Genomic DNA, 12,073 nt, shown 5'->3' on the forward strand with positions numbered 1-12,073 from the left:
TGGTTCGCCGCAGAGATCTGGCTCAAACAAGGGTACGATTGTAATTCATCCAACCAATGGCAGCGTGACTGCATCGTGATGTATGCCAATAAAGTGTAAGTTATACAGCTAGCTAGTCGATCCTTCGGCAGACTGCAAACACCAAGACCAACCATCTACACTATACAACCATCTATATTACATCCAAAACAACCACAATGTCGCAAATGGCAAAGGAAGGCCAATTTCAGGCCCCTGGGGCCGCTCAGAGCCAGCAGACACCAGGGTAAGAGTATCTCTTGAAATCTGGGACACGTCGCTAACAGCGGACAGTCTGGAAAGCAAAATGCAGCCCGCCAGCGAAGCAACCAAACTGGAAACCCCCGAAGGCATTAAAGAATACGAAGGATCAGGGAAGTTAAAAGGGAAAAAGGCATTGATTACGGGCGGAGAGTATGCACACCACAGCCATTATCCCATCGCATCCGGCTAAGTGCTGTAGCTCCGGAATCGGTCGCTCAGTCGCAGCCCTATTCGCAAGAGAAGGCGCAGATGTAACGATCGTCTACCTCCCTGTCGAAGATGAAGATGCGCAGGAGACAAAGAAACTAGTCGAGAAGGAAGGACGGGGCTGTCTCCTGTATCCTGGGGATCTGAGAGACCGCCAGGTGTGCAAGGGGGCTGTTGATAAACATGTTGAGCGGTATGAAGCTCATTCTGATGATAAGACCAGAAACTAAGTAATACTGCAGATACGGACACATCAACATCCTCGTCAACAACGCCTCGCAGCAGTACATGTGCAGCGACCTCGCAGAGATCGACCTCGACACAGTGGAAGACGTATTCAAGACCAACATCATCCAGATGTTCGCGATAACCAAGTTCGCGCTGCCGCATATGGGCAAGGGAGACTCGTACGTGCCGTCACAATCACCAGGAAGACCAGAATGAGCAGCTAACGAGGAAGAATCATAAACAACACCTCCGTAACGACCTTCCGCGGCACTAAGAGCATGGTGGACTACGCCTCGACGAAGGGCGCGATTGTTGGCTTCACGCGCTCGCTGGCCAGTCAATTGGTTCCAAAGGGGATCCGAGTTAATGCTGTTGCGTATGTCTACTTTCTAGCCTTCTCATCGCTGGGGAAAGATAAGCTAACGGTATAGACCCGGCTCAACGTACACGCCTATCCAAGTCGACACGCGCGACGCCGAGTCAATGCAGAACTGGGCTTCAGGTAAACCGCTGGGACGGCCAGGGCAGCCGAGTGAAGTGGCTACGAGCTTTGTGTTTTTGGCCAGTTCAGAAGCCTCGCTTTATTGTAAGTGTCTTGGCTGATCGTAGTTCAAAGCTAATGGCTTGATAGATGGGCAGATACTGCACCCGTATCCGCTGGGGGACTAACTGGACAGTTTAAACAATTTATATGGATAACAAGCTTGGGGTGAATAACAAATATAACAAACATGCTATGCTAGCCCGCTAAATCATGGGAATCAATAAGTCGCTAATAAAACCTAATATAACCGTGCCACTGCCGTTGCTGTAATCAATATCAAAACGAGCAAAATGGTATATAGATGTCCGAACACCGGACTGCTCGGTTTTATGGCTACCAGCCCAGTGGAACTATTGGGCTTTTCATGCCCGGAACTATCAGTCTTTTTACCAGTATTGCCATTCGCCTCGCTCTCCACGCCTGCGTCGTTGCCAGGACTATCAGGCTTCGGCTTCGGTGCAAGCTGCAAGATCAAATTGGCCATCTCAAGCTGCCCATTCTCCTTCGCAATCATATACGGCGTCTTCCCCGTCTCGTCTTTACTCCAGACATCCGCACCAGCAGCAATCAGCCGCCGAATCGAAGTCTCCCAGCCCACCAGCGCCGCAATTCCCAGGAAATGGCTCAAACTGACACTGCCCCGGTCCAGCCTTGCCCCATGCTCGATCAGAAGCAGACAAACAGGGCCACCGGACATCAACAGCGGCGGCGCCTCCCAGCCGTCATCGATATTAGGGTCCGCCCCGGCCTCAAGCAGGACCCTCGTCGTCTCCCAGCTATTCGCCATAACTGATAAATGCAGCGGAGTCCGCCCATACCGATTCTGCAGATTGATATCCGCCCCATGTTTAATCAGTAGCCGGACAGTTTCAACATCGCTATCGCCAACCGCCCAATGCAACGCCGCCTGCCCCATATCCGGCTCGGTGCTGTTAATCTCGTCCTTGGACGCCTCGGGCAACCGCTCCTTCAACTCCTTAATCTGCTTCGATATAACAAGCGACCAAAGCGGTAACGTCCCAGGAATCGAAAGGCCCGTATCCGCGCGCTTCACCTCGTCAATGATAGTCCCGCTCTCCGTACGAAGCGGCCCCGAGTGCGATACAATCCCTTCTTCCTTCCGCCTCGCACGCGCAGCCCGGAACATCTCCAGGATAGCAGGATGGTGCGACTCATGCGCGACCCGAATCGGCGTCCGACCGTAGTTATCCCTCACCGTCGGATCACCACCATGCTCGAGGAGGACATCGACGGTTTCAAGGTCCCCCATGCGCGCGATGTCATGCAGGGTTGTTTTCCCGTGCGCATCGCGCATATTCACATCGAGCGTGGGATCATGCGCAAGTAGCAAGCGCAGTATCTCGGAGCGGCGGTTCACAGCTGCACTATGCAGCAGGCCGCGATTGAAGACGTCGACGACGTGGACGTCTGCCCCGCGCGCGATGAGAAGCTGGACAATGGACGTGCGGCCCTCGTCGATGGCGCGCATGATGGCCGTGCCGTCTGTGCCGGCCTGGCGGACCTCGGTGTCGGCGCCGTGCTCGAGGAGGGATTCGACGAGGTCGTAGTAGCCGCCCTGGGCGGCGCAAGTGAGTGCTGTGTCGCCGCTTTCGTGCTTGTGGTTGATGTCTATGGCAGGGTGGGAGAGGAGGAGGTTGACGGTGGCGGTTTCGCCGCGTTGGGAGGCGAGAGTGAGGGCTGTTCCGCCGGCTGGGCTGGTGCATTCCTTGTTGACGTCGATTGATTTGGAGGCGAGGAGGAGGGCTGTGTATTCTGTGTAGCCCGTGGCGGCGGCGACCATTAACGGGGTGAAGTGGGACCAGCGGGCGTCGGAGATATTGACGTCGATGCCTTTTTGCTCCATCAGGAACTTGAAGACTTCGAAGTGGCCCTCGTAGATGGACCAGTGCAAGGGAGAACGGCCGGCGTTGTCGACTGGATTGACCGAAGCACCGGCCTTGATTAGGGCTGTCACCGATTCGATGTTGTCGCGTCGGGCTGCGAGTGCCAGAGGAGTCGACCCTTTAATATCTGTGAGATTGGGATCCTGGCCTTTCTTTGTGAGCTTCTCTATCAGACTGTCTAGATTGAAGTGTGCAGCGAGATGGATTGCAGAGCCGTCTTTTGCAGACCAGCTGGCGGACCGCTCCTGGTCCTCGAGATACCACAAGGCCTGCGTCACAGAAGCCAGACATCCAGGGTCGAGAAGAAGATCAAAGGCCCGGTTGAAGAGGACGTCGTCCGCTGTCGCACGAAGGTGATTTCCCCAGTTGATAGACGCATACCGCAGGAAAGGATATTTCAGTAAACGCTGCTCAAAGTCATCGGCCTCCGATTTACCAGAGCAAGCTCCGCCACGGAAGACATCGAAGCGGAGATACGTCAAGCAGGTGGAAGTGATCTTTGTATTGCCATCAGGGAACCACGTATCACGGTTCTGTCTGAAGAAGCCCTCGGCCGAGTAATGGACGAGTCGCAGACAGTCGGATTCGTCGAACTGGACGAGTCCAGCGCACTTGTTTGCCAGCGTCCTCGCGCGGATGATACTGTCATCGTCGATGTCTGTCTCGTCCTCGTCAATGGCAAGAGCGTGCTCAATGGCCTTCTCGTGCAGCGGCTGCTCTGCAAAGACAACCCAGCACAGGAACTGAAGCACGGTATCTCTGGTCGACGGGGGCAGCTCAGTGATGCGCATCATGGCGTCTGCATACGTGCCGTCCAGTTCCTGGGGCAACGTCTTGAGCGCCGCCATGAGCTGCTTGATGTTGAGCTTCGACTCGAGCGTGTCCATGTTGAACTTGGCCAGCAGGAACATTCCCCCGTTGTTCTTGACTACCGTGTCGAGGATGCGGTCCATCAGCCCTTCTTTGATTTCCACGCACTGCTGCAGGAAGTCGGACGCGCCTGTTCGCCAGCAGACGTAGGTTGTCAAGTCCTCTTCCACGGCAGCAATGGGGATGACTCGGGCGTTGAACTCGAGGTGGTATGTGTGCTTATATCCACAGCGCTTTGGGTTGTTGTCGAAGCACGACGGACACAGGTCGTAGCTTTCTATGCACTGGGCGCAGTGGTGCTGCATTGGTATATCCAATTCGCCACATATATCGCAGTGGATAGGGCCTTCGGGTCGGAAGTGCCGGACGATATTGGGCAGTGGACGAGAGGTGACCATCAGATTGATGGTGGTTGCACTGGGGGACGCTGCTGTACTCCAGGGACAGAGGAACTCCAGCAGAGGGAGTCGTTCCTTTTCGTCGCGCAGCTCGTCCAGGCCATCGAGAACGACGAACACCTTTGTGAAGCGCTTGATGAGGAGCTGCAGGGTGGACTGCAGCTGGTCTCTTGACGGCCTGGTCCCATCCTTGCCGTGTGTGCTGAACAGGCTCGTCATCTCGTTCACCCCGACGTCGTATCGCTGGACGAACTGCTTGATGATGCTAGACAGGAGATTATCGACATCCTGCGAGAGCGGATCATCCCATTTGCAGTACAACATAACCACCGCAGCACCCTTGAGCCCTCCCTCCTCGCGCACCCGCAGCCCCTCCAGCTCGTTGTACACAATCGACGACAAGAACGTCTTGCCAGCACCAGGAATCCCCGGGCAGAAGAGACGCGTATTCTCACCCTCCCTCCACTCGCGAAAGTCATCGCGATCAAGGAACCACTTGCAGGTCCCCTTGTGGTGCTCGTTCCAAATCATACTCTGCTTCGCGACGAAATTCAGCGGCGAAATCCAGTCAATCAGCTCCTTCAGCCTCGTCTCATCAACCGCTTTCTTGAGACCCTGCGTATCGCGGTAAATGTCCTGCGAAAGCGCATGCGTCGACTGGTTAATCCCATCCTGCAGCGTCGCCTTCAACCGACTAATCCGTTGAATCATGCGCTCCGCATCCTTCTGCGTAAACGGCCAAGCGAGCGTCTGTGCGATCTTGCCCCGCGACGAGCGCGCCTTGATTTTTCCCTCCAGATCCTCGAGCTGGATTTTGATCTCCTTCAGGATCCCATCGGGTTCGAAGAGCGGGCGTAGCGAGTCGGGGATTTTGTCGTCTTTGACGGCATCGGGGGAGAGCTGCTCAAGGAGCGACGTGATGGACATCCACAAGTAGGTTACTTCATTGCACAATGCCAGCCGGTCCTTCCCACCAGCTCTTACTGTTCCCAGATATCCGATGATCTGGTAGGCGAGGGTTGCGAGGCCCACGACCCCGGTGGTGATGCTGAGGGGATCCATGGTGGATGCTCATATTCGGAGTGGACAGGAAGTGGGAAAGAGAGGAAATGAAATGTGATTCTGCAAGGCTGGACACGGCAGACGCTACACTAAATATGGGCAGGATAAAAATAACAAGGCTGGCGCCTGTAAACTGCGCCAGCAAGCAGGCTGACTCGGACCCCAAAAGTCAAAGCAGGCCGTTTTTACAGTGACAGAGTCACTGCAATATTAATTACTGCAGCTACAGAGTGACAGTTCCAGCGGGAATTCCCGTCCATCAACCCTGTTTCTGACTCCAGATTGCAGAAGATTACACAAGTTCAGCGGGCGCAGCAGCCCCAATTAGGGCCAATCGCCCCCAGACTAATCCTGCGACGGCGTGAGAGTCTGTCGGCAGCCAATGGAGGGCAGATCAGACTTCGCTAAGCAAACCATTTCCAGACTCAGGCCCACTTGGCCTGTTGTCATGGCAGACGATCAGTGATAAGCACTCTCACACATTCAGCTGGGAGAGTGGAAACCATGCGAGTATCTTCTGCAATCCGGTTGCCTGCAGGCCTGCACAGCCTGCCGCCGTATTGATGCATGCATAAGCTCGTTCTCAATGTTATATTATTATCACTGGCAGACCCTGCAGGATCTGTGGTGTTTTAATTGGCTATTTCATAACTGACATGTACTGCGCCTCAACATCCTTTCCTTGCTCATCCAGCCTCCTTTACTCTGGGATTTCGTGATTGTCAACACCAGCGCGCCACCGGTACTTCGCAGCTGGGTGGTCCGGGGGAGGCCCGCTCTGCCCGGGTTGACTGTACAGGTTCTCACGGTACGTCCCACGGGGAGCAGCATAGTCGTCATGGAACAGTCCCCTGCTTCGGAGCACGGGCAGCAGCAGGTCGATGATGTCCTTGAACGAGCCGGGTTTGACGGCATACGCCTGGATAATTAGCAATGCGCACAAATAACGGCAAACGCAACTCACCAAGTTGAAGCCGTCGACATCGGCCTCGCGCACCCAGCGCTCCATCTCGTCTGCGATCTGCTCTGGGGTTCCGACCGGCGTTGCGCCCAGTCCGCCGACTGTGATGTGCTCGCCGACGGTCTTCTTGGTCCATCTGGGGACTTCGGGCGTCGCCTTGGACCAGCCCTCGACGGCGGACCTGCACCTGTCAGTGATATCGCCTGGCACTTGAGTGAGGAATGAACATACCGAATAGCATTGCTAGGAACATTCCGCAGCTCCTCATCCTCGCCATAAACATCCAGGTTAATGCCCGTCCAGCCACCAAACAGGGCCAGCGCGCCATCAATCGAGCCCAGACTGCGATAATACTTGAACTTCTCCTGAGCCTCCTCCTCCGTCTTGCCAATAATAGGACAAAGCAAAGCCAGGAACTTAATCTTCTGCGGATCCCGGCCGTACTCCGTCTTCGCCAGCTCGCGAATCTCCGCAATATTCTTCGCCACAACCGACGGACTATGCCCAGCAACAAAGATCGCCTCGGCGTGCTGCGCCGCAAACGTCTTGCCTGCCTTGGATGTCCCCGCCTGCAGAATCACCGGCGTGCGCTGCGGACTCGGCTGCGTTAGATGAGGACCAGGCACGTTGAAGTACTTCCCCTCGTGGTTGATTTCGCGCACGCGCGAGGGCTCCGTGTAGACGCGGCGCTGGCGGTCCAGGACCACGGCATCGTCGCGCCACGATGACTCCCAGAGCTTGTAGGCGACTTTGATGTACTCTTCTGCGACGGCGTAGCGGTCGTCGTGCTGGTTTGTCAGTATATAACAACTATATCATGGTTATGGGGCATACCTGAGGCTGGTCCTTTCCGATCAGATTGCGCGCCGCAGAGTCGAGATACCCAGTGACGATATTCCATCCTATCCTGCTCCTCTTAGCATGCAAGTTTAATACCCAGTATCACAGAACATACCGCCCCTTGGTCAAATGGTCAACAGTCGACAGCCTACGCGCCAGATGATACGGCTGCTCGTAGGTCGTCGTCACTGTGACTCCGAATCCAATATTCTTCGTCGCAGCCGCCATCGCAGGCACGACAGCCAGGGGTTCGTTCACAGGCCACTGTGCCCCAGACACAATCGCCGGCTCGAGGTTCCTGGGCCCCTTGTATACATCGTATCCGCCCAGCACGTCGGCGATGAAGATGCCGTGGAATTTCGCGGACTCGAGAAGCTGCGCGAGCTCGATCCAGTGGTCGATGTCGTTGAAGCGGTAGGATTCGTCTTCTGGGTGTGTCCAGAGGCCGGGCGATTGGTGGCCGCTGCCTGTTGATGGTTCAGCAAGGGCAATTTTCATTTTTTTGAGACTGTTTAAAGAGGAGACATACACATCTCAACAAAGGCATTGAGAATGAGCGACTTGCGCGGTCGGTCGGTTTGTTCGGCCATTTCTATAGAATTCCTATGTAGCACAACAGTACAATAAGCTATAACCGACAATAAAAAAAAAATAGCTAGAAGACACATATTTATACCCCTCCCCTCCCCCACCTCATGCAAGATCAATCGCAAAAGCGAAAAGCGATGCGCTCATACCCCGCGACGGTATTTGTACTTCTAGCATCACAGTGGGCCGTGATGGCGTGATATTGCCATTCGGCCGACTGGGTACGCGCACGAATCGTCGAATACAAACATTCGGTTGTCTAATAGGAACAGGGGTATTGCAATTGCATTATCAACGAACCCGTGAATTGAATGGGCCAGGACCGGAAATTTGGGTCGTGGTGGTTGTTGATCTGCTGGATCGCCGGCCTGTGATTTGCACTGCGTCAGAGTATCTTCTTATCACGCCATCAGCAGGAAGTCAGAATGCCCAGAGAGAGCTCGGACGAGTCTGGACTTTTGTATTGGTTTGCTCGGCCGAGAAGGTGAGAGGTAGTTTGGACTGTTCTTTCTACCTTGGTGGCGAGATGCATATCTGTCACCGCAGCCAAGTACTATATTGTGCATAGTCCTTCCACTCCACGATATACCGATTTTATCAGACACCCACGCTTTTTAAAAAATGCACCACAATCTAGATACAGCCGACCAGTGACGGAAATATTTCCCGCAACGTTGTCAGTCAGTATGGGATCTCTACCACAGACACACTGCCGTATCATTGTACGGGACAGAGGTGATAACCCCCTTCAACCTGGGGAAGGCGCTCAAGCACATCTGTTAAAATGGAGGAACAAGGCCTTGCTGTTGCGTTCTCGCTTCAAGACCGTAGTAGAATCGATAGCAATCCAGCCAGGACCCTGGACGTCAGACCCACAAGATCGAGCGAGATTAACAAGGCAGTAGACGCGTCAGATTAAGGGACTGGACAGTTTCCACCGCCCACTCTGGGGTAACGGACCGGCACGCGAGTAATTCCACGGCGCTACCAAGCTCTAAATATCAACCATAACTATGCTGGGCAGGGGCCAGTAGGAGTCTTCAGCTGACCTACAACAGAGCCCGAACAGTGCAGCCTACCAAGGTTCTGCGACCTGTTCTTACGGAGTTGGCCCATCGATAGGGCTAAATCTAGGCAACGAGATAGTTCCACTAGCCTTGTAGCTAGCAGTCTGGTCAATATGGGGGCCAGCTGGCATATCCTGGGCTGAGGAACTGACCTCGTGTCCAGGCAGACAGATTCAAGCCTCTCAAGCCTCAGCTTTCTCAAAGCAGCTAGCCAAAGGACTGCAAATCCTGGGGCCACTATCCGATAACTTCGAGCTAACAAGCAAGCTCAATGCTGATATGTCGATATCTGACAGGATCAAACAGCTGTGGCGCAGCATCGCTTCTCCAACAGCGCAACTAGCCAGACTAAGGAGGCTGCTTGCTGACAGTGGCTGAAGCAGGGTATTATCTCCTGAATCAGGCAGAAAAATAAATACCCTGCGTCACTGCATCTTTGCATTCTGGTATATGACAGGCACGCCCACCAGACCCGTAGTCACCCCCTATCCAACAGAACCAAATAACGAACCAACTCAGCACAAGTACACGTATAATAGGAATAATGACCTACCCAGCAGACAAAGCCAGCATGCACCAACACGACGAACCCCCCTCCTACACCGAAACAACCTCCACAGCAGTCCTAACCCCCTCCTCCTCACGCGCCTCAACCCTCACCACGGCCTCCGCCCCAATCACAACCTCCTCTATCATCCAGAACCCCCTCCGCGGGCAAGACACAAAATTCGCCATGCTCTCCCTCTCCGGCTCCGACCGCCTGCGCTTCATCCGCTTCCCCGAAGCCATAACGGCCCTCGCATCCGAAATCGTGCAGGGCCTCTGGCCAAAGGGGATCCAGCGGGTCCAGAACTACGACGAGAGCATCGAGCTGAAACTGCGCGGGAATCCGCTGGGGTACGGGTATGATGAGGAGAAGGTCGCGATTCGGGTTACGCTGATGGGCCTGCTGAATGCGTTTGCGAAGGAAGGGTGGAGGGTTATTCCTGCTGGGGGGAGGGTAGGAAGGATGGGTGATTATGGAGCTTTTGGGCAGAAGGGTATTTATCTTATTACTCTACCTCTATTATTTAGGTTTTCCGCTGACCAGGTAAAGACAGTTTAATCTTCCACTACCAAGAGCCGCGCGCGTACTCGTGGCTCTGCATCTCGTTCGACTCGGCGGACCTGCTGCACCTGATTAATGCGCCGACAGAGCTGGCCACCGCGCTGATAGGGTACTTTGGCGATAAACTGGAGCAATGCAACAAGGACCTGGTATCGGGGAACTTCGAGCTCAAGTTTAAAGGGAAGCCGTGGAACAAAACAAGTGCGAAAGGAGGCGTACAGAGCCGTCTGCTCATTCTCGATCTGATGCAGTGTCTCGAGGAGCAGAGTTATACGATGTGCACGACGTTTGATATTGACGGCGGCAGCGGGGGGAGTACGTATCAGAGTTATGGGGAGTTGTGGTTCTGGTATCGATGATTTCGTGATATTATAATTATTGCTTTTATGACGCCTGATACCTAATGCAACAATTCATCAATCAATTCATGCTAAAACAACCCCTTCTTATCCCTAAACTTCCTCAACAGAAACCACAATCCCAACAACTGCACAGCACCCGAGAACATCAGCACCCCGCAGAAGAGCTGCACATTAAGAAAAGTCAGGTCGTCAGAGCCCGACGAGCCCAATGCCGCCAGCGCGCCCGCAATCGGAGCCCCGATCAACGTCGCAAAACTACTCACGCTCTGCGCCATCCCGAGCCAGGAACCCAGCGCTGTTGGGTCTGGACAGACATGCGGGAAGACACTCGGGGGGAGGGGGACGAGGGCGCCAGATATGCCGCCTATTTCCGTCAGTATTGAGACACCGTATGATAAGGTAGGAGGATAGGGGAGTACCGTAGAACGCAGCAAAAAGGATGAATCGCGCCAGACTACTCGCACTAATCCACGAGATACAGAGCACACCAGACAGAAACCCGCAGCAGATCCAGGGGATCATTGCGCCCCAGTAATGCGCCACTGCAGTCGTAATGACACGTCCTATAATCGACGACGCTTGTGAGATGATCAGGACATACAGACCCAGCGAGCGCGAGGTGCCGAGTTTCGTCTCCGCGTAGATGGGGATATAGTAGAACGGCGTCATATATCCCAGATACAGGAAGAAGTTGGCGATGGTGAAGTTCCAAAAGGGGAGGTCCTTGAGTGCGCGCACGTCAAAGGCACGCGCTCTTCGAGGCGCAGAGGGCTGTCCGGCGTTATCTTTATTCAAGGGCAGCATGAACCCGGCGGCGATGAAGAGGGCAAGCATCACGAAGCCGACACAGCGCACCATCCATGGGAATCCGAGTTTAGGGAGCAGCTGCTCGACCATGAGGGTGTAGATGACGCCGCCGAGGGGTGCGCCGGCAGTCGCGACACCGAGTGCGAGAGCGCGCTTGCGAACGAAAGACCGACTGAGCAGCGTGAGACTGGGGATGTACAGTAATCCAAACCCAAGGCCCATGCAGATTCCCTGGCTCAGGAAGATCTGGTAGTATTTGCTGGCGAGACTGAGCATCATGATGCCGAAGACGGAGAGGACGCTGCCGGTTATGACCAGGGAGCGGTAGTAGCCCAGATCGAACAGAGGGCCGGACACGAGGCCGCCCATGATGAGCAGCCAGGACTGGATTGTTCCGATCCATGAGATGGCAGAGCTGGTGACCGAGGGCAGGAAGTCGAGCACGTAGTAGCTCTGGAAGGACCCGAAGGCAAAGGCCAGGCCCCTGGACAGTTAGTCTTGGTTTACGATCCTGAGGGAACAAATGTCAAGAACGTACCAAATATTGAACAGGATAAAAAGAGTGCCGCCAACCATCAGCCAGCCCCGGACTCCTCCCTCTGCTGGCGCAGGCGCAGGCGCAGGCGCTTGACTCACGGTGGCCTTCTCGGGACTCTCCTCCGAAGCCATTATAGAACAGACAGACAAGGATCCATGGTAGTCACCACCTGCGGAAGAAAGCGAGCAGAGGGGCAAGCAGAGGGATATAAAAGAATATGAATGACAGCCCGTGCCGAATTCCGTCTCCAACAGAGCCGACCGTCTGAGCACGCCAGCCGAGGAGGATCTGTCAAATCGTTTATTGC

The 12,073-nt window shown here is 54.7% G+C and overlaps 4 protein-coding genes across 4 annotated transcripts; 2 read left to right on the forward strand and 2 right to left on the reverse strand.

The window, feature by feature from the left end:
• Positions 1-197: 197 nt before the first annotated feature.
• ASPVEDRAFT_144050 (oxidoreductase, short-chain dehydrogenase/reductase family) lies at positions 198-1,386 on the forward strand (the record flags this gene model as incomplete). The annotated part of the gene is made up of 7 exons (XM_040807957.1): positions 198-265; positions 313-432; positions 482-682; positions 732-896; positions 950-1,093; positions 1,149-1,303; positions 1,349-1,386. The coding sequence occupies 7 exons, from the start codon at positions 198-200 to the stop codon at positions 1,384-1,386; spliced, it is 891 nt and encodes a 296-aa protein (XP_040673982.1).
• Positions 1,387-5,996: 4,610 nt separating this feature from the next.
• On the reverse strand, positions 5,997-7,970 carry ASPVEDRAFT_47400 (uncharacterized protein). Its single transcript, XM_040813774.1, has 3 exons — positions 7,412-7,970; positions 7,291-7,363; positions 5,997-7,244 (listed from the first exon to the last, which is right to left on the reverse strand). Exons 1-3 carry the CDS (start codon positions 7,792-7,794, stop codon positions 6,456-6,458), a joined length of 1,245 nt encoding a protein of 414 aa, XP_040673983.1. The 5' UTR covers positions 7,795-7,970; the 3' UTR covers positions 5,997-6,455.
• Positions 7,971-9,868: 1,898 nt separating this feature from the next.
• On the forward strand, positions 9,869-10,786 carry ASPVEDRAFT_47402 (uncharacterized protein). Its single transcript, XM_040813775.1, has 2 exons — positions 9,869-9,991; positions 10,048-10,786. Exons 1-2 carry the CDS (start codon positions 9,892-9,894, stop codon positions 10,416-10,418), a joined length of 471 nt encoding a protein of 156 aa, XP_040673984.1. The 5' UTR covers positions 9,869-9,891; the 3' UTR covers positions 10,419-10,786.
• Positions 10,273-11,998, reverse strand: ASPVEDRAFT_392017 (uncharacterized protein). The gene is made up of 3 exons (XM_040811870.1): positions 11,767-11,998; positions 10,841-11,712; positions 10,273-10,785 (listed from the first exon to the last, which is right to left on the reverse strand). Exons 1-3 carry the CDS (start codon positions 11,895-11,897, stop codon positions 10,490-10,492), a joined length of 1,299 nt encoding a protein of 432 aa, XP_040673985.1. The 5' UTR covers positions 11,898-11,998; the 3' UTR covers positions 10,273-10,489.
• Positions 11,999-12,073: the final 75 nt, after the last annotated feature.

The sequence above is a fragment of the Aspergillus versicolor genome (genome assembly GCF_001890125.1).
Source record: "Aspergillus versicolor CBS 583.65 unplaced genomic scaffold ASPVEscaffold_15, whole genome shotgun sequence".
Taxonomy (NCBI): domain Eukaryota; kingdom Fungi; phylum Ascomycota; class Eurotiomycetes; order Eurotiales; family Aspergillaceae; genus Aspergillus; species Aspergillus versicolor.

Coding starts and splice junctions, on each gene's coding strand:
- ASPVEDRAFT_392017 (XM_040811870.1), bottom strand. CDS start 11,897: ATGGCTTCGGAGGAGAGTCCCGAGAAGGCCACCGTGAGTCAAGCGCCT. Junction 11,713..11,766: donor TTTATCCTGTTCAATATTTG/GTACGTTCTTGA, acceptor CTAACTGTCCAG/GGGCCTGGCCTTTGCCTTCG. Junction 10,786..10,840: donor CCTTTTTGCTGCGTTCTACG/GTACTCCCCTAT, acceptor TGACGGAAATAG/GCGGCATATCTGGCGCCCTC.
- ASPVEDRAFT_47400 (XM_040813774.1), bottom strand. CDS start 7,794: ATGAAAATTGCCCTTGCTGAACCATCAACAGGCAGCGGCCACCAATCG. Junction 7,364..7,411: donor GACCATTTGACCAAGGGGCG/GTATGTTCTGTG, acceptor TAAGAGGAGCAG/GATAGGATGGAATATCGTCA. Junction 7,245..7,290: donor TCGGAAAGGACCAGCCTCAG/GTATGCCCCATA, acceptor CTGACAAACCAG/CACGACGACCGCTACGCCGT.
- ASPVEDRAFT_47402 (XM_040813775.1), top strand. CDS start 9,892: ATGGGCCTGCTGAATGCGTTTGCGAAGGAAGGGTGGAGGGTTATTCCT. Junction 9,992..10,047: donor TGGAGCTTTTGGGCAGAAGG/GTATTTATCTTA, acceptor GACCAGGTAAAG/ACAGTTTAATCTTCCACTAC.